Source organism: Electrona antarctica (genome assembly GCF_951216825.1).
Source record: "Electrona antarctica genome assembly, chromosome: 23".
In the NCBI taxonomy this organism is placed as follows: domain Eukaryota; kingdom Metazoa; phylum Chordata; class Actinopteri; order Myctophiformes; family Myctophidae; genus Electrona; species Electrona antarctica.
This window is the reverse complement of record NC_136804.1, coordinates 32,573,663-32,595,624: the sequence shown is the minus strand read 5'-3', so window position 1 is coordinate 32,595,624 and position 21,962 is coordinate 32,573,663. Positions and strand designations below refer to the sequence as shown.

The 21,962-nt window shown below is 43.0% G+C and overlaps 2 protein-coding genes across 2 annotated transcripts in view; both read right to left on the bottom strand.

The window, feature by feature from the left end:
• ada2b (adenosine deaminase 2b) overlaps window positions 1-21,962 on the bottom strand; it is a gene marked incomplete at its 5' end in the record, with an annotated part of 465,058 nt that overhangs the window by 274,146 nt on the left and 168,950 nt on the right. The window lies entirely within an intron of this gene.
• On the bottom strand, window positions 1,363-1,752 carry LOC306916758 (transcription initiation factor TFIID subunit 12-like; the record flags this gene model as incomplete). Its single annotated transcript, XM_079494773.1, has 1 exon — window positions 1,363-1,752. The coding sequence occupies one exon, from the start codon at window positions 1,750-1,752 to the stop codon at window positions 1,363-1,365; it is 390 nt and encodes a 129-aa protein (XP_079350899.1).

Below are 21,962 nucleotides of genomic sequence, written 5' to 3'. Positions count from 1 at the left end.
CAAGCTTGAATTATCCTCTTTCAATCTGCCGAGCTCTTGTTTCATAAAAATCACACCCGTGTGAACTGAGTGGTGTAATATAGCCTGTCTGACGTAATGAAATCACACCCGGGTGAACGGGGAGAACATAGCAACCATGCTCATTTTTTCTGCACTAAAAAACAAAGCCAGTTGTAGGAGTGGTTTACACCACTCAAAAATCCACCGTAGACATGTTATGAGATACTTTCTGTCAAGAAATTCTGTGCATGTGATTCTTTTTCTAAGTGCTGGAGTTTGGAAGCACTCGTCGTAAGTCACTGAACGGCCCTGTGTACCACCTGTTTCGAATTTGCACATAATGCAGGAGGCAGCAGCGCGACCCGTTAATAAAAACGAGTGCTTCCAAACTGCAACACTTAGAAAAAGAATCCCATGTATAGAATTTCTTGACAGAAAGTATCTCATAACATGTCTACGGTGGATTTTTGAGTGGTGTAAACCACTCCTACAACTGGCTTTTGTGTGCAGAAAAAAATGAGCATGGTTGCTATGTTCAAAATAATTTCTGACGTAATTAAATCACACCCGGGTGAACTGGATGACCGTAGCAACCATGGTCATTTTCTCTGCACAGAAAAAGCCAGTTGTGAAATCACATCCGGGTGTGATTTCATTACGTCAGATCAGAGCTGATCAGGCTACATAATACCTTACCTTATTTCATTACGTCAGACATTACGTCAGACCACAGCTGATCATGCTATATAAAACCTTACACCACTCAGTTCACACGGGTGTGATTTTTTATGAAACAAAAGCTCGGCAGATTAAAAGAGGATAATTCAAGCTTGGCCTAGAGCTGCAATGATGGTGAGTTTAACGTTGTTTAATACAAGCAGATCGCAAACGCAAATTGGATTAGTAGGAAGTCAATGGAGGGTATTGCAACTCTAGATTCATCCCATTATAAACAAATCTAGAGTTGCAAATTGCGGCTAGGCCTACAGCTACAGTATGCTCCTTCCATGAGTCCCCTGCCATGTCTTCCATGAGCCTCCTTTGCTCGTTTACACATGATGTAAATTTTCCCTTCAATGTCAATGGTGTTTAATGTTTTGATGTTTAATTTACGTCATATTTAGCGGAATTCTGACGTAATTTCTCCGTTCATTGTCAATGGCAAATACTGAGACGTGTGGGGACAAGATTTAGTGGACATTTGACCTGCATGAATTCCCCTTTCATTGTCAATGACAAATCTTGAGACGTGTGGACGTGACATTCAAATTCCATAGCTGCCATGACGTCATTCCAAAAGCCACGCGTTGAGAGGCTAGCACCCCACAAAAAGGTTGAGAATCACTGCACTGTGCACTCTTGTTACTTTTTGCTGTTTTGCTTAAGGATCAGTGCCATCCTCTGTCTGTGAGCCTCTGTGGTGCAAGCCTTCCTGAACGGCCTTATCTGGTCGGAGCCGTAGCCGGGGATGCACATGTTCCACTGGCGCTCCAGGTGCACCTGGACGTCCTTCACCTCCAACGTGCTGGACTTGCGGTGGCGTGCCAGCTGACATGCGGCCGTCGCCACGCGGTTTACGAAGTCGTCCGCAGTCTGTAGCAGCATCTCCTCCACGTCCTCATCCAGCTGCTCCTTGGGGTCCACCTCTCTCACCAGGTCCTGTAGCTTCTTCTTACTGATCAACTGAGGTCCCTCTGGGCTGATTCTGTCCAGGAGGGCCTTCACTGCAGGGGTTGAGGTGCTGTTAGACATACCGGCAGCCAAGGGTGGAATGGAGGGGGGTCTGTGATTTTTTATTTATTTTATAACCTCTGCTCAGCCAACTGACCTGCTTGAACAACTGTGATGTGCCTCTTTAGCAGAGACCACCGGTGTGTCCGTAAATGGACAAAACCGGAACTATTTATTTTAGGTTTCAGTGTCGTAGCAATGTCAACGTTCTAGTTTGATGCAGAAAATGCCTCTCTGTTTTGCTGTTATATAGTAGTGCTGTTATATGCATGGTGATGTCATAATTCTTCCTCTTCAATCAGGAGTTGTTTCTAGTAATAACCGCTAGTGCTTGAACCAGTTCAAGCATTCCTTCTGGCCTAACCTCAAAACAACAGCAGCAAGAGAGTTGATTCTTCAGGATCTGCAGTCTACCAAGTTCTAGTGAAAGCACCAAGATGAACGAAAGCCTGTCCGTCTATGATGTCAGTCAATGTCATCTATGAGATCAGTGCTATGACGTTGGTCATCTCCATAATTGGACATATTTGCATGCAGACGCAAAATAAGTACCTGTGGTGTTATCGGAGTGCTTGGAGGACAGTCTATGACGTCGGTCTCAGTGCCTGATGTCAGTGAGACATCAGGCATCTCCATATTTAGACACATAGCGAGTCGACAGCTACACAGTCGGATCATTTCACAGCCAACTGCCATCATCACACACCATTGAAAGTCACCGACGGTGTGCCCCACCATCACTAAAAACCCACCCAGTTACACATTTTTGAGATACATGCATGAATAGACAAGGGGCCCCCTTGAGGATTATGAAAATAATTCGTCCCTGGACCAGAGCTAGACTACACCATGATATATTAGAGCTATGGACCAGAGCTAGACTACACCATGATATATTAGAGCTATGGACCAGAGCTAGACTACACCATGATATATTAGAGCTATGGACCAGAGCTAGACTACACCATGATATATTTTGCATTGTGAATAAAAAGGTAGCCAGTGTGGTTGCAGTGTAATGCTGATGGTTTAATCACAGGGCTGTCTGCTTCATGTATTAAAGGTTTAATCACAGGGCTGTCTGCTTCATGCATTATAATTAAAGGTTTAATCACAGGGCTGTCTGCTTCATGTATTAAAGGTTTAATCACAGGGCTGTCTGCTTCATGTATTATAATTAAAGGTTTAAGCACAGGGCTGTCTGCTTCATGTATTATAATTAAAGGTGTAATCACAGGGCTGTCTGCTTCATGCATTATAATTAAAGGTTTAATCACAGGGCTGTCTGCTTCATGTAATATAATTAAAAGTGCATTCTGGTATTGTGAATCAATGGATTGAGAGCTATCCTTACTTTCATGAAAGCACCAACTTGCGTTTACTGACTGACCTATAGTAACAATAGCACAGCGAGTCTCAGACTGGGGTCATCGGCTATTTGAAACTAGCCAATCTACGAGCAGCTATTTTCAACAAATCAGACCTTTAAAATCATGAAATAAAACATTGGTAGGGTCTATAGTAAACACTGATATAGTCCTATGAGTCATTAGTCATCTGTTGCTATGCAGCTTTCAGCCCCATGTACAGTAACAGTCAGCCCAGCATTAACAAATCCCTGATTGATCTAAAAACGAATCCAATATATTCACCAAGACAGACAAAGCATTAAAACGTTTCCTTTGGAACGTCAGAAAGTGATCTATGACATGCAAAAAAAAATATCCGCCAATTTATTGTAACCCCCGCTAAATAAATTGGACAGGATACAGAAGTATGGTACAAGCATAACAAGTTTTATTTATAAAAATGGTACAAAAGGCTTTTATTTGTATATCAAAAATTGTTAAAAGTAGTGTTTGAGATGATACTTAAAATGGGGAAGAATGGTTGTTTCACAAAACACATCAAAACTAAAATGGAAAGGAAAGGAACAGCGGCCCTTTAGGGGTCGCTTGTTCAACATGAACCTATAAGGCAATGACAAACAAAGTTACGCAGAGCACAATAGCATTGACCTATACCTAAGCAAGGCAAAACTACACACAGATCATAATACAATGTAATGCACCAACGTCACAAATTAATATTGCATGTCCTATCTATAACCCCAATATAATCCACAAACCCCTTACCAAATACAGCTTTAAGTTAAACACATCAGTCTCTCACTGGTCACACAGGAAAACAAGCCCCCCGTCTCCACCTGTAGCTGTTAAATTACATAAACCATGCAGGTTAGAGACAGTGACACCATTGCATATGTTACAGAAAATATCAAAACAGCCCATTTCTTGGTTCAGCTTTGCATAAACCTAATCTATACAATTCTCCAGTTTAAATGCCTACACATTTGGGGAGGCCACACCCCAAACAATTCTAGACAGGACTCCACGACTACTACAGCAACATATAGTCCAGAGGCTTAGTGCACTTTTTTAGGAGAATAGTGCACTTGCGGATAAAAGCGCCAAATTTTGTATGAGGCTTCTTTATGTCATGCTAAAGGATTTTAGCCTAGGAGCCCTTGTCAAATATCTATTTTAAATATCAAATTGCAAGACTATCAATATCAATGAAATATGTGAAATATGTGAAAATCCGCCTAGTATTTTTCAGACTATATACATCATAAAATGATCAGATTACTTCCAAATGTGATAAAGTTGACTTATTTTGACATTATTAAAGTCACAGAACATGAAATATCATCAATAACACCTTTATTGCAATGAAGAATACAAATGAATATGCATCATAGTGCGAAACATGTTATAGAGCTGTGCACATCCTGCCTAGCTGTCACAATTGCATTTGCAAAGTGGGGAACAGTCAAAATTTGCATTGCTGCATTGGCAGGTATACATCACCTTTACAGGTGCATCTGATCAGCTCTCTGCAAGCTCTGGAAACCTTTGGAATGGTCAGTAAACTAGCACCCATGACCCTTCTTCCTTGGCCCATAGTTTTGTGGAGAAGGAATCATTTGATGGCTTTGTGTGCTGGTGGCCCAGATGCCTGCTTGGTAGACTGCCCGTTTGTGAGTGCACCCTGGGTGGGAGGTCATTTCTCTATCGTTCGATTTTGTTCACAGAAGAGTTATTTTCTTTTTTCGTTGATGGAGCTCAAAGGACTGGATTTGTCGTACAAAATTACTGTCAGTCTTTCAAGCTCCCGGAAGTGCTGGCAGTCAACATCTAGTTGCTGGAAGGGATGCTTTGCCAGATTGACGAATGTTTCTGTCGCAGGCAGCATCATAGGCTTGCCAGGTCCGCCAAGCTGACTTCTTACCCTTTCCATTAATAGCCGGGGAGCGGGAATAGAGATGAACCTGTGATGTCATGACATACTTTTTATTTGTGTTTTTTCTATTAACTTGGTCATTATGGAACACAGAATGAGAGGTCTGCTCTGACCAAATGAATAGAAAAAAAACACAAATAAAAAGTATGTTATGACATCACAGGTCCTCTCAAATTTTGGGTGACTGGCTCCCCGGCTATTAAGGCATATGTTGTGTCACAACCGGAATATGCGTGAAACATAGGCAGGGCTCGAGATTTGGGTTCCCCTAGGCTATTGCAGTCTACCAAGCGGGCATCTGGGCCACCAGCACACGAAGCCACCAAGTGATTCCTTCTCCACAGAACTATGGGTGGGTTAAGGAAGAAGGGTCATGGGTGCCAGTTTGGCTGACCATTCCAGAGGTTTCCAGAGCTTGCAGAGAGCTGATCAGATGCACCTGTAAAGGTGACTGTAGTGTAGTACCTGAAAATGCAGTAATACAAATTTGGACTGTTCCCCACTTTGCAAATGCAATTGTGACCAATATATTTATCCGTCCGGCTTCTCCTACAAAACTTGGCAATTCTGCTCAGCAAGCCATCCTGGGAAGCAGTATAGGGGAAAGCCTCTCGGAGGACATGAACACCCTTTCTTCATACCTGAAGGACTGCCGCCTCAAGCTCAGTGTTGAGAAGACTGTAGCAACAATGTTCCACCTCTACAAAAGGGAAGCAACTCGCCAAATCAACATCATGGTCGACGGTGCCCGGCTACAGTCCCAGTCCTCACCGACATACATGGAGTGAAGCTCGACAGAACACTGTCCTTTAAACAACACCTGGACAGTGTTAAGGGAAAGCCCGTGCCGCACTGATACAGCATCTAGCTGGCACCACGTGGGGAGTCACCACAAAGACACTGCGCATCTCCACCGAGGCCCTAGTTTTCCCTGCCGCTGAATACTGTGCCTCAGCCTGGAATCGCCCCAGCAGAGGTCAGGCGAGAAGCAGCCACACTGGCCCTCACTCGGAAGGCACAGTTGAGCAAATCTCACCTCCTCCACAAGGTCGTCACGGAGACACCACAGCGTACGCATCTCAAGTCCCGGCGGCCCTTTGCCACACAGGCCCAGGAACTGGGCCTGTGTGTATACTAGTCTGGGCCATAGTCTGGGCCATAGTCTGTAATGGGGATCCATTACAGACTATGGAACACGTGCTGACCAGCTGCCCCACATACCGGCCAACAAATGGTGATCAAGGCTTAATTGACCTAGACAATGACACACTGGACTGGCTTGCTGCAATGGAGCTGAAGGTCTAAGGACATATACGACAGAAGAAGCACAAACAAATTCTACATGCCACAGGAATCCATCTGCACTACATTGCCTCCGCTCACCTGTCATATGTATTGTACAAATATTGCTTTTGTGTGCCATACTGTTATTGTGCAACATTTTGCTGTGACGCAAATTATATCACAATTTCCACATTCACCGACCCCTCCCCTTTTCACTTCACACACACACACACACACACACGCACACGCACACGCGCACACACAGCAGCACGGTATGGTACAGTACAGTATGGTACGGTAACGTAACGTACAGTCTGGTACAGTACGGTACAGTAACATACAGTATGGTACAGTAACATACAGTATGGTACATTGCAGTACAGTACAGTATGGTGCAGTACTGTACAGTACAGTACAGTACAGTACAGTACAGTACAGTGCAGTCTGGTACAGTACAGTACAGTACAGTATGGTACAGTACAGTATGCTACAGTATGGTTCAGTACCGCACCCAAAATGTAGTCTGACTGAACAAGTGGGCACCCTGCACAAGTGGCCACCCGGACAACTGGCCACCTGGATGGTGTGGCGCGAGACCGTCCGATGGCCGGTCGAGTTATAGTTCATTTGTATGTATTCTTCATTGCAATAAAGGTGTTATTGATGATATTTCATGTTCTGTGACTTTAATAATGTCAAAATAAGTCAACTTTATCACATTTGGAAATAATCTGATCATTTTATGGTGTATATAGTCTGAAAAATACTAGGCGGATTTTCACATATTTCACATATTGCATTGATAATAATGTCTTGCAATTTGATATTTAAAATAGATATTTGACAAGGGCTCCTAGGCTAAAATGCAATAACTGACCCTAATGAACCATCATGCAAAAAATTACGCTTTTATCCGCAATTGCACTATCCTTTCACTAAGCCACCGGACTAATACGAGTAGTGCAGACCTGACAATATAAAAATACAATTCATTGTAGATCATACAAAAAAACGAATATACAATACAAAAAACAAGTGGACAGGCTTACCGAGTGACAGTTCAGCAGTCAAACATCCCCTCTCTCAACAACACACTACTGGCAGTGTTGTGAGGCCCCACAGCTTTCAGACCTGCTACCTGCCTGCTCAGAAAGCCTTTAAATACCCTTGTCACTTAATCTCTGCCTCCCTCTAGACACACTACTTTACACCGTGTCTTTAGTGGCGTTTCTGTGGTGAAGAAAATATATTTTACCTGTCAGTGCTGCTGCTGCTCGGGTCTTAATTGAATGTATGTGGAGTAAACACTGGGGCATAAATATAAATCCAGGTCTTAATGTCTGTATAAAACGCCAAAAAACGCGAGATATATATAGTCAGCTAGTCATCCGTAGTGGTTCATCAGCACTAGGGCCGTTGAGCTAAAGTATCCGCCAGCATGTTCCATTTGTACACTCTCAGAGTTAAATTAACCTTGATTTTACAATATAAATTGGGGGTCCCAGAGATAGAAATGCCATTAAATGGTGGTCCGTGGACTAGTTCATGTCAAACTAGCCCTAACAAAACAAGTAATCCGTGTTTGTTGAAAAAACATCAGAGGGGTTTGAACCCATGAAGTTCGGATTCAAAGTCGGGTGTTGAGACCGCTAGACCACTGAGGACACTGTCAGGATGAGGATCGATATCTTTATTGACTATTTACGCCGTGACGTAACCTGCTCTTCCAGAGCCACTTTTGGGTCTTACTCAAGGAAGCTTCCACGTCATATATGTTCTTTGTCATAGACACTAAGTTAGATTAATAATTCTACTCGGGTTGGAAGCATTAAGACCCATGTTAACCATCAATGGCTTCCTTTCTGAAAAATAACGTCATTGTAAAAAGATTCACGTGTTGCTAGTATTTACAATGAGAAGCGGACGGGAGCTGGTGCGGACTAGGACCCGGATGTAACGTAGTAGAACTACAAATGACTACAACAAAATCGCGGGAAAAACTCGTGGGCGGAGCCTCACACCGGAAGGAAGTGACTCCCCCCTCAAATAAGGCGCAGACGCATTGCTCCGGGTTTGATCACAGTTTGTTGAAAGTGCCACGTCACCCATCGTGCTCCTCGTCTGCAGGTAAATAATGAATGTTACTTTAATACCTAACGCTGTTTGTTGTTGTTACTTCTTATATTGTTTATATATGTAATCTATCTACACTTAAAACGTGCTCCTGTATATTGTAGTGGTTAGAGTCACCGCTTTGGAGGGCTCGAGTTCTTGCCCCGTTTGAGGCATTAGTCTTTTTCCTTTTTACCAATCAAACAAACGAAATACATTTCACATCTGGTCAAAAGGTCCACTCTATTCAGCATTTGAGCCACGGACCACCCATTTGACTCTCACGATGGTGGCCAGTGGCTCAAATGGGTATGATGAAAATAAAAAAATAAATGAAAATATCAGTGTGGGAAGTGGGATTCGAACCGTCTTAGCAATGAACCAAAATAATCGGGGGTGCTGTGCTCTACCCATTGCGCTATGATGAGCTGACTACTTCTGTAGAACACGATCTATTTGATCTTATGTGTGTCTGTCCAGGTGTGAACTCATGGGAACAGTATAGTCACAACATGCCATGTTGTCTTGTGACTCTGGGTTTTTTAACAAATATAAGTACTCCGTTGAACATGTCAACTTGTGACCAGTTGTTTTCAAACAAATAATAATATCACAGTCACAAGTTGACATGTTGCACTGCATGCTAGACAACAGCAGGTTGTGCTGTTTTATGCTCTGCACATTGTACTCGGTTATTTGCTCGAGATTTACAAATTAAAAGATTAATACGCTATTCTGCATTTGTCAGTCTCCACAGAAGAGTTTGTGTTTCATGGTGTGACTATACCAACATCATTGACTTGTTTCTACAGCTATTCATTGATCAGTTCAACGGAGTGCTTATATTTGTTAAAAAAACCAGAGTCACAAGACAACATGGCATGTTGTGACTATACTGTTCCCATGAGTTCACCTGGACAGACACACATAAAATCAAATAGATCGTGTTCTACAGCAGTCGTCAGCTTATCATAGCGCGATGGGTGGAGCACAGCTACCCCGATTATTTTGGTTCATTGCAAAGACGGTTCGAATCCCACTTCCCACACTGACATTTTCATTAATTTTTTTATTTTCATCATTCTAACTTTGTTTTATAAGTGCATGTTGTCACTGTTTCATACAAGTGAGATTCCACAAACAATCGGATGGGTATTTAATGATCTTTATTGAAAAGACTAGGAGAAGAAAGCTCCGCCCCTTCCTGAAACAACATATGTGAAAGACGGCTCATGAACGCGCAAAACCAGTCGGGAATCCACTAAACATGGAAACAAGTTAAAATGTCACACCGGTCTCTCCAGCTTTTTGTTGAACAGAAAAAAAAGCATTTTCTGAAACTGGAATAGCAATTTTATCCAATCAGGAACGCAGTCAGGATACAGATTAAACAAGTGGAATTGTAATGTAACAGACACAATTAGAACTGGAACATTAAGCTCATAAATAGCTACTTTCTCCTGATTGGCTGAAAATGTGTCACCTACCTGAAATGTCTTTTTTTAAACCCTTTTCTATTTATTAAAGAGCTGGAGAGACATGAATATTCCTGTTACTGAACACACACTATAGCAATGATTACTGCACAATATAGAGCTATTTAACACAGTTACTGAACACACACTATAGCAATGATTACTGTCACAATATAGAGCTATTTAACACTGTTACTGAACACACACTATAGCAATGATTACTGCACAATATAGAGCTATTTAACACTGTTACTGAACACACTCTATAGCAATGATTACTGTCACAATATAGAGCTATTTAACACTGTTACTGAACACACACTATAGCAATGATTACTGTCACAATATAGAACTATTAACACTGTTACTGAACACACTCTATAGCAATCATTACTGCACAATATATAACTATTTATCACTATTACTGAACACACTCTATAGCAATCATTACTGCACAATATAGAACTATTTAACACTGTTACTGAACACACACTATAGCAATTATTACTGTCACAATAACTTTGTAATGCTACTGATGTTTGTGTGCAACATTTGAGCTGACAGGCCTTTTTTATGTCAATCAATCAAGTCACCTTAATTCAAGTGATAGATTATATACAGGGGCATGCCATGTGGTCTACCTGCACAGCCTTTGTGATCTACTTGTAGATCACGATGTACCTTTTGGGCACCCCTGCAATACAGGATTCCTGTCCAGAATTGTTTTATTAAATATAGAGGGTTTAAGGTTCTGAATTCATGTGTGTTTCTTTTTCTGTCTTTCTTTCTTAGGACGGAGATCAAGGTAGACACCGTTGGAAGGCTCTAGCCAGCAAGCCCGCTCAATCAGCCAACGCAGCCAGCCAGCCCCGCCAGTCAGCCAGTGTAGAAAGTCAAGCTGCCAAGTATCAATGACCTTCACCATATAAATGACCTTGACCAGTATAAATTACATTGACCTTGAAATCAGGCAGGCAGGCAGGCAGGCAGGCAGGCAGGCAGGACGAGACAGGCAAGCATGCAGGCAAGCAAGCAAGCAGGCCGAGGCAGGCATGCAGTTAGGCCGGCCATTTCAGCCAAGGGTTAGGGTTAGTCAGCTCAGCCAGGCCTCTCTCGAGGCCTGGCTGTCTGGCCCGGTCTGCCCCACCCGGCCTGGCAAGCCAGCCAGCTCAGAATGCGAGCTCAGCAAGCCAGCGCAGCGAAAATCTTTACAAGCCCAGACTCAGGATGCCCAGCAGACAGCCAGGGTCTCCTACCTGACAGCCAACAGTCAGCCAGACCAGACCCGCATTTGCAGCAAGCCAGGCTCTCAGCCCTAACAGTGCAGTGCCTTTGATTAGTCATCCAAGCCAAAGGGTAGGGTTTGACTGCCCAGGCCTGTAGTGCCCTTGATTAGTCATCCAAGCCAAAGTGTAGGGTTTGACTGCCCGGGCCCAGTGCAGTGCCCTTGATTAGTCATCCAAGCCAAAGGGTAGGGTTTGACTGCCCGGGCCTCCTGCCAGCTGCCAATGCTTTCCTGCGACCCTTCCTGCTTGCCAAGGTCTGCCACAAACTTTCTGTCCTGTCCTGGCCTGAAACTGTTTTTTTCTGAGTCTGGGCTTGTAAAAATCTTCGCTGCGCTGGCTTGCTGAGCTCGCATTCTGAGCTGGCTGGCTTGCCAGACCGGCTGGTTCTGTTGCTGCAAGGCAGGGCGGGGCAGACCAGGCCAGGCAGACAGAGAGCCAGGCCTCGAGAGAGGCCTGGCTGAGCTGACTAACCCTAACCCTTGGCTGCCTTGGCCGGCCTAACTGCATGCCTGCCTCGGCCTGCTTGCTTGCTTGCCTGCATGCTTGCCTGTCTCGTCCTGCCTGCCTGCCTGCCTGCCTGCCTGCCTGCCTGCCTGCCTGCCTGCCTGCCTGCCTGATTTCAAGGTCAATGTAATTTATACTGGTCAAGGTCATTTATATGGTGAAGGTCATTTATACTGGTCAATGTCATTGATACTGGCGCGCTATAGTGCGCGATTCTTCATCATTGTTGATGATTTGAAAGAAAGGTGAAAATCACGGAAAATCTAAAGGCTATAGTCCATTGCCTCGGAGGGCATACTATAGTATGTAGTTTTTCACCATTTCGGAGGATTTGAAAGAAAGGTGAAAATCACGGAAAATCTAAAGGCTATAGTCCATGGTCTCGGAGGGCATACAATAGTGTGCCACTTTTTACATGATTTTTGAGGATTTGAAAAAGGTGAAAAGCGAAAGGCTGTAGTCCATGGTCTCGGAGGGCTTACTATAGTATGTCGTGTTTCATCATTTCGAAGGTCATCTATTCTGGTCAAGGTCATTTATACTGGTGATAGCTGGGTCCAAAGTCAACAAGGTCGTGCACTTGGTGACACGTTTTTGATTTTTGGTATGGTGTTATATGGTTGTAGCCCAGTCTACAATTCATCCCTTAATTCATTTAGACTACTGGCTAAAATTCATGTAATAAATAAATAGGTTAAAACATTTAAACATTATTCTAAATAAACCTGAATGCATATGGTTTAAATAGGGTCAAATATATGGAAGAAGCCATGTATTAAAATAGGAAACTAATTCACAGTGCTTTGAGTTGAAACCTTGAAATGAGTGCATTAGGCCTTTAATGCATAGTTTGTTTGCATTGTACATTGCCCAGCACATGGTGTGCAGGCACACAACCTATCTTGTTAGCAGAAGTTGTGTCAATCTTGTTTTCGATTTGTTCATGCTTAATTGACAGCCAATCGGGAGTCCAGTCTCAGGTGGAGGTGGGTTCTCAGAGCCAGCTAGGGAACAGGTGTTCTAAATCAGCCCAAAAGCCTCTAATCAGTCATTCTAACAGAGACAGGCAGAGTGAGAAGTCACAGTTTGTTCAGTGATCCTGTGTGAAGAGAAAATAAGTTTGTAACCTTGGTTGACGACCAGTTATCCTGTTGGTGTGAACTTTATTGATCTGCAAGAGGTAAATATGCCTGTGTAATGTTTCTGTGCTGTAACTAAATGTTGGAGTGTAACAGTTAATGTGTATGTATATTGTGACTAGAAATTAGCATTTTCACAACATCACATGGCTTTATATTATGTTGTAAATGCATAGCTTGGCATTCTAAGTGATTGGTTTAAGTACAAGCTACAACTATCTCTTCATGATGTAGTATATGGACTTGTTGCTTAGCTGATTTATTTGCTTCAGGACACTGGCAATTGTGAGCATCACAGTTCCATTGGAACACACTGCCCTGCTGAAGAGTGGCTGTCTCTACTGTTTCTTCTTCCTGAGTGTTTCTTCTGGAGTTTGTTCTCCTGGAGTGTTTCATCGCTGCTGTTCCCTGTGCTGCATTCCCACCATCACGCAGCTAACCCTCACCATTCCCCCTCTAACATATCCCTGGACTTGTGAGTACTGTACATGAGCACGTGCACTTTTATTTTCTGCTTGTGAAACAAGTGAAGCGGCCACTACAGTTTGTAGGCCACAACGCACCCAAGCCACGACTCAGGCCTGCAACGAGCGTTCAGTTAGGGTCACTAAAGAACTTTAAGTTGCAAAGTCAGGTGTGTGTGTGAGTGGGGCCCATAACTGTATGTGATCTGTTGTTTACCATAATGCAATTATTCACATTCTGAATCTTTTTATTTTATATTTCATACTGCATTGAGAAACATTCATTGTTTTTGGTGTTAATAAATACCCCTGTCTATGCTAGGTATTTAACACATTCAGTGCCTAAGACGTCGTGATCTTGTTGTGTCATAGCTCACAGATAATTCATGTTCGGTAATGAAACAATTCATGTATGGTAATTATATAATTCATGTTGGGTAAAGCTTGTTTAAAAGGTAGTTAAAAGCAAGTAAGAAGGTAAAAGCATACTTAAAGGTGTATAAGGTAATTATATTCTCTAACTTTATTTAGAGGCACTGTCAACTGAATTAAAATTACATAAGTACAGAGTTAAAAAGGTAATAAGTTAGACTACAGGTAGTCGCGCCAGTTCATTAAAACGAACTCAGGCCCCACCCAGAGTACTACTACACAAGAAACCTCATAGCTACCTGGGATGGGTGTTACATGGTTATAAGGTTTTCAAAAACCATCGCAAGCGAGTTGGGCTTGCCTCCTAGTGGTCTGTTTGCAATGAATCAAATATTAAAGTATATGGTTTTTAACCATATACTGGCCCATTTAATATTAGATTCATTGCAAACGGACCACTAGGGGGCGAGCCCAACTCGTTGGCGATGGTTTTTAAAAACCTTATGCCCATCCCTAACACTATTCAAGAACTTGTCATCAAGTGCACGATTATAACGAATTGGGACCCAGCTATGTATTTTAAACTGAACAAAGAGAGTAGGACTACTTGCAATCAATTGAGCTATCAATAACAGCCCACTTGATCTCTTAGCTCCTCCTTCACTTTTGAAGAAAAACTCTCCACCTACTATATAGGTAGCTCAGTTTCAGAGACAGTCTGACTAGCGGTCTGACTCTGCATTTGCTTGTGAACCTGCACTTTTGGTACACAGTAAGTGGAAACACACTCCGAACGTTTTTTCTACTTTTTCTTCCTTTACACTTCTGAGCTTTCTTAGCTCCTTTCCTTTCCCCCACACTTAGACCCTGACCCATGGCTGGTTGAATCTCGATCTTTATCGAACAAATCACACAGGCTGACTAATATAGCCTAGTGTCCAATCCAAAGACCCGGACATCCAGACACATCCAGCGAAGGAGGCCGCCTCCTAGGGTTTTGTATCAACTTACTTCCTACTTCCTATTATTACTATTATTATGTTATAATTATTATTTTTTTATTATTATTATTACTCTATTATTATTATTATCTCTTATATCTGTTTATAATGTGCTTTCCCACCGTCCCTATACTGTCCTCCTCATGTCGCCCTAGACACTACCTCTACCGTCACAGAGATCCCTCAAATCTCATCTATCCAGCTCGTTCACCCAGTCACCACATTGTGGTGGAGGGAGGCCTATGGAACTGCCACGCAGCTACCAAGAAGAATATGCCTGAATTCATTGAATTCCATGCTATCTCAATATCACAACCAGTCCCCCTCACCCTCATTGTGCTCTATCGCCCCCCAGGAACTCTAGGGAACTTCCTGGAAGAACTAGATTCTCTGATCAGCTCGTGTCCGGAGGATGGCACCCCACTGATCCTACTGGGTGATTTCAACCTACCTACAGCAGAGAAGTATCTTCCCGTTACATCCCTTCTGGCCTCACTTGACCTCTCCCTCCCCTCCCACTCACAAGGCTGGTAATGTTTTGGACCTGGTGTTCTCCAGAGCCTGCTCTCCCTCTACACTCTCTGTTACACCCTTAATTAGGTCTGACCACCACTTCATAACCTTCTCCCTCTCTCTCTCCACCCTCCCGCCTAAACCTACTAACCCTCCGAACGTCACCACCCGACGCAATCTCAAGTCCCTAAACCCCTCCTCCCTCTCATCTTCTATTCTCTCCTCTCTACCCTCACTGGAGTCCTTCCTCTCTCTCTCACCTGACTCTGCAACCTCATCCTTCCTCTCCTCCATCTCATCTGCATTCGACCAACACTGCCCCCTCTCATCCAGGCCAGCTCGCTCATGTCCACCTACCACACCAAAATCCAATCCTGTACTTCTAACCCAAGGAAGCTCTTCTCCACTTTCTCCTCCCTCCTTAAGCCCCCTCCCCCCACCCAACCTTCATCCCTCACTGCTGATGTTTTTGTCAACTACTTCGAGAAGAAGGTTGATGATATCAGCAGCTCCTTCCCCCCCCTCCCCCATAAAGTGGCATCTGACTCAACCAACACTAACCCCAACATACCATGCATGTCCTCCTTCTCTCCTCTTTCCCCAGACGAGGTCCTACAACTAGTGACTTCCACTAGACCTACCACCTGTCCTCTCGACCCTGTCCCGTCTCCAATCTTCCAGACCATCGCACCTGATCTGCTCCCCTTCATCACCTCCATCATCAACACCTCAGTAACCTCAGGCTGCGTCCCATCTGCCCTCAAGTCAGCCAGAGTAACACCACTCCTCAAGAAACCAACCCTTGACCCCTCAGATGTCAAGAACTACAGACCGGTATCACTCCTTTCATTTCTGTCTAAAAGCATTGAACGTGTTGTCTCCAACCAGCTCTCTCTCCATCTCTCACAGAACAACCTGCTGGATCCCAACCAGTCCGGATTCAAAAAGGCCCACTCCACAGAAACTGCCCTGCTGGCAGTCACAGAAGCACTACATGCTGTCCAGGCTGCTTCCCACTCTGCAGTCCTGATTCTCCTAGACCTATCAGCAGCATTTGACACAGTGAACCACCAGCTGCTCCTAGACACCCTAGCGGATCTAGGCATCGGCGGGACAGCACTAAAGTGGTTCTCTTCCTATCTCACCGACCGGACCTACCAGGTCTCCTGGAAAGGTCTGCTATCATCCCCCCGAACCCTCCAAACTGGGGTCCCACAGGGATCTGTACTTGGTCCCCTCCTTTTCTCACTGTACACTAAATCCCTTGGCACTATCATCTCTGCTCACAATATATCCTATCACTGCTATGCCGATGACACACAACTGTTTCTATCCTTCCCCCCCTCTGCCACCCAGGTGGAAGAGCGCATCACTGCATGCCTGGCTGACATCTCACAGTGGATGTCCTCCAACCACCTCAAGCTGAACCCAGACAAGACTGAGCTTCTCTTCTTCCCAGCTAAGTCCTGCCCTATGCGGGAGCTAACTATTTCCGTAGACAACGCCCTGGTAACGTCTGTCCCAACAGCCAGGAACCTTGGTGTAGTCCTGGACAGTCAGCTCTCGTTCAAAACTCACATCACAGCTGTCACTCGATCCTGTAGGTTCACACTCTATAACATACGACGAATTAGACCGTTCCTCACCCAGGAATCAGCCCAGCTCCTAATCCAGACAACAGTCTTGTCAACTTGACTATTGTAACTCCCTCCTCACTGGCCTACCGGCATGTGCACTTAAGCCTCTCCAACTGATCCAAAATGCCGCAGCTCACTTGGTCTTCAACCAGCCAAAATTCTCACATGTCTCCCCCCTGCTCCGCTCCCTGCACTGCCTCCCGGTCGCTGCCCGCACAGAATACAAAACTCTGATGCTGGCATTTAAAGCAACCAAAGGTATGGCTCCCCCATATCTTGCAAGCATGATTGAACCCTACAAACCCTCCCGCGCACTCAGATCAGCCAACGCAGGGAAGCTGGAAGTACCCTCACTAAAAACGCCGGGACAACGCTCCACACGTCCCAAACTCTTCTCCCTTCTGGCCCCAAAACTGTGGAATGCACTTGCCGTTGCAATCAGAACTGCAGCATCACTCCCGATCTTCCGCCGTAGTTTGAAAACCCACCTTTTCAGACTCCACCATGGCCCATAGCACTTACCCTACCCCCTTAGACAGCAGTTTTTAGACTTAGATAGCACTTGAAACAGACTTATAGCAGGTCATGTAGACAGCACAACAACAGTACAGCATAGTATAATTTATATGTATAGCTTATATGTATAGTGTCATTATATATAGATATGTTCTAGTTACGTTCTTAGCTTACGCATGTTTCTTGATAAATGCTTTTTATATATGATGTATTCCCATGCTTTTTGTTCTTGCTTAATGTAAGTCGCTCTGGATTAAGAGCGTCTGCTAAATGCCTACATTGTAAATTGTAAAACTATGAAGGTCATTTATACTGGTCAAGGTCATTTACTAGGATTATGAAGGTAATTTATACTGGTCAAGGTCATTTAAACTGGTGAAGGTAATTTACTAGTCTTATGAAGGTCATTTTTACTGGTCAAGGTCATTGAGGGGCGCGCTTTAGTGCGCGATTCTTCAACATTCTTGAGGATTTGAAAGAAAGGTGAAAATCACTGAAAATCTCTCGGAGGGCATATTATAGTACGTTATGTCGTTTTTCACGATTTCGGAGGATTTGAAAATCACGGAAAAGTGAAAGGCTATAGTCCATGGTCTCGGACGGCATACTATAGTATGTCGTTTTTCACCATTTCGGAGGTCATTTATACTGGTGAAGGTAATTTACTAATCTCATTAAGGTCATTTATACTGTTCAAGGTCATTTATACTGGTCAAGGTAATTTACTAATCTTATTAAGGTCATTTATACTGTTCAAGGTCATTTATACTGGTCAAGGTAATTTACTAGTTTTATGTAGGTCATTTATACTGGTCAAGGTCATTTACTAGTCTTTTAAAGGTCATTTATACTGGGCAAGGTAATTTAAACTGGTGAACGTAATTTACTAGTCTTATGAAGGTCATTTATACTGCTCAAGGTCATTTAACGGTGCGCTTTAGTGCGCGATTCTTCATCATTGTTGAGGATTTGAAAGAAAGGTGAAAAGCGAAAGGCTATAGTCCATGGTCTCGGAGGGCATACAATAGTGTGCCACTTTTTGCATGATGTTTGAGGATTTGAAAAAGGTGAAAAGCGAAAGGCTGTAGTCCATGGTCTCAGAGGGCTTACTATAGTATGTCGTGTTTCACCATTTCGAAGGTCATCTATTCTGGTCAAGGTCATTTATACTGGTGATAGCTTGGTCCCAATTCGTCCAAGATCGTGCACTTGGTGACAAGTGTTTGATTTTTCGTATGGTGTTATATGGTTATATAACATAATGCCCATCCCTAACACCATGCCAAAATTGAAGAACTTGTCATGAAGTGCACGATTATAACGAATTGGGACCCAGCTATGAAGGTCATTTACTAGTCTTATGAAGGTCATTTATACTGGTCAAGGTCATTTATACTGGTCAAGGTCATTTACTAGTCTTATGAAGGTAATTTATACTGGTCAAGGTCATTTAAACTGGTGAAGGTAATTTACTAGTCTTATGAAGGTCATTTTTACTGGTCAAGGTCATTGAGGGGCGCGCTTTAGTGCGCGATTCTTCATCATTCTTGAGGATTTGAAAGAAAGGTGAAAATCTCTCGGAGGGCATACTATAGTACGGTATGTCGTTTTTCACGATTTCGGAGGACTTGAAAAAAAGTTGAAAATCACGGAAAAGTGAAAGGCTATAGTCCATGGTCTCGGACGGCATACTATAGTATGTTGTTTTTCACCATTTCGGAGGTAATTTATACTGGTCAAGGTAATTTATACTGGTCAAGGTCATTTACTAGTCTTACGAAGGTCATTTATACTGGTCAAGGTAATTTATACTGGTGAAGGTCATTTACTAGTCTTACGAAGGTCATTTATACTGGTCAAGGTCATTTATACTGGTCAAGGTCTTACTAGTCTTTTGAAGGTCATTTATAATGGTCACGGTCATTTATACTGTTCAAGGTAATTTAAACTGGTGAAGGTAATTTACTAGTCTTATGAAGGTCATTTATACTGCTCAAGGTCATTTAACGGTGCGCTTTAGTGCGCGATTCTTCATCATTGTTGAGGATTTGAAAGAAAGGTGAAAAGCGAAAGGCTATAGTCCATGGTCTCGGAGGGCATACAATAGTGTGCCACTTTTTGCATGATTTTTGAGGATTTGAAAAAGGTGAAAAGCGAAAGGCTGTAGTCCATGGTCTCCGAGGGCTTACTATAGTATGTCGTGTTTCACCATTTCGAAGGTCATCTATTCTGGTCAAGGTCATTTATACTGGTGATAGCTTGGTCCCAATTCGTCCAAGATCGTGCACTTAATGACAAGTGTTTGATTTTTCGTATGGTGTTATATGGTTATATACCATAATGACCATCCCTAACACCATGCCAATTGAAGAACTTGTCATGAAGTGCACGATTATAACGAATTGGGACCCAGCTATGAAGGTCATTTACTAGTCTTATGAAGGTCATTTATACTGGTCAAGGTCATTTATACTGGTCAAGGTAATTTACTAGTCTTATGAAGGTAATTTATACTGGTCAAGGTCATTCAAACTGGTGAAGGTCTTACTAGTCTTACGAAGGTCATTTTTACTGGTCAAGGTCATTTATACTGGTCAAGGTCATTTATACTGGTCAAGGTCTTACTAGTCTTTTGAAGGTCATTTATAATGGTCACGGTCATTTATACTGGTCAAGGTAATTTAACGGCGCGCTTTAGTGCGCGATTCTTCATCATTGTTGAGGATTTGAAAGAAAAGTGAAAATCACGGAAAATCTAAAGGCTATAGTCCATGGTCTCGGAGGGCATACAATAGTGTGCCACTTTTTGCATGATTTTTGAGGATTTGAAAAAGGTGAAAAGCGAAAGGCTGTAGTCCATGGTCTCGGAGGGCTTACTATAGTATGTCGTGTTTCACCATTTCTAAGGACCTGTAAATTACAACAAAACAAACTAAGGCACTGGTGTGGTACTCCTGGTTTTCCAGAACGGGGTTCAAGTCCCTGCAGTGCTCTGCTCAATTTGTTGTATTTACATGGTTTATTTAAATGTTCTGCTCATTGTCCATGGGCTCGGAGGGCCCATTTAATATTAGATTCATTGGACCACTAGGGGGCGAGCCCAACTCGTTTGCGATGGTTTTTGAAAACCTTATGCCCATCCCTAACACCATGCCAAAATTCAAGAACTTGTCATCAAGTGCACGATTATAACAAATTGGGACTTAGCAATGAAGGTCATTTACTAGTCTTATGAAGGTCATCTATACTGGTGAAGGTCATTTATACTGGTGAAGGTCATTTACTAGTCTTATGAAGGTAATTTATACTGGTCAAGGTCATTTATACTGGTCAAGGTCATTTACTAGTCTTATGAAGGTAATTTATACTGGTCAAGGTCATTTAAACTGGTAAAGGTAATTTACTAGTCTTATGAAGGTCATTTTTACTGGTCAAGGTCATTGAGGGGCGCGCTTTAGTGCGATTCTTCATCATTCTTGAGGATTTGAAAGAAAGGTGAAAATCTCTCGGAGGGCATACTATAGTACGGTATGTCGTTTTTCACGATTTCGGAGGACTTGAAAAAAAGTTGAAAATCACGGAAAAGTGAAAGGCTATAGTCCATGGTCTCGGACGGCATACTATAGTATGTTGTTTTTCACCATTTCGGAGGTAATTTATACTGGTCAAGGTAATTTATACTGGTCACGGTCATTTACTAGTCTTACGAAGGTCATTTATACTGGTCAAGGTCATTTATACTGGTGAAGGTCATTTACTAGTCTTACGAAGGTCATTTATACTGGTCAAGGTCTTACTAGTCTTTTGAAGGTCATTTATAATGGTCACGGTCATTTAAACTGGTGAAGGTCATTTTCACTGGTCAAGGTCATTGAGGGGCGCGCTTTAGTGCGCGATTCTTCATTTCGGAGGATTTGAAAAAAAGGTGAAAATCGCGGAAAAGCGAAAGTCCATGGTCACGGACCGCATACTGGTCAAGGTCATTTATACTGGTCAAGGTCATTTATACTGGTCAAGGTAATTTACTAGTCTTATGAAGGTCATTTATACTGCTCAAGGTCATTGATATTGGTCAAGGTCATTGAGCGGCGCGATTCTTCATCATTGTTGAGGATTTGAAAAAAGGTGAAAATCAAGGAAAAGCGAAAGGCTATCCATGGTGTCGGAGGGCATACTATATATAGTATGTAGTTTTTTACGATTTCGGAGGATTTGAAAAAAAGGTGAACATTTATACTGGTGAAGGTCATTTAATAGTTTTATGAAGGTCATTTATACTCTCAAGGTCATTGATATTGGTCAAGGTCATTGAGTGACGCGCTATAGTGCGCGATTCTTCATCATTGTTGAGGATTTGAAAAAAAGGTGAAAATCCCGGAATACGAAAGGCTATAGTTCAAGGTCTCGGAGGGCTTTAAATAAATACTTTCTGAAGTCTGAGGAAAATGAACAGGGATTTATTTTCCGGGTCTCTCGAGGGGGGGACTGCGACGCTCTATAGTATGCCGTGGTGCAACCCAACGGAGTTGCACCACTTACTTCACACGGGTGTGATTTTCATGATTTGAGGATTTAAAAAAAAGAAAAAAGAAGGGCATACTATAGTCCATGGTTTCGGACTGCAT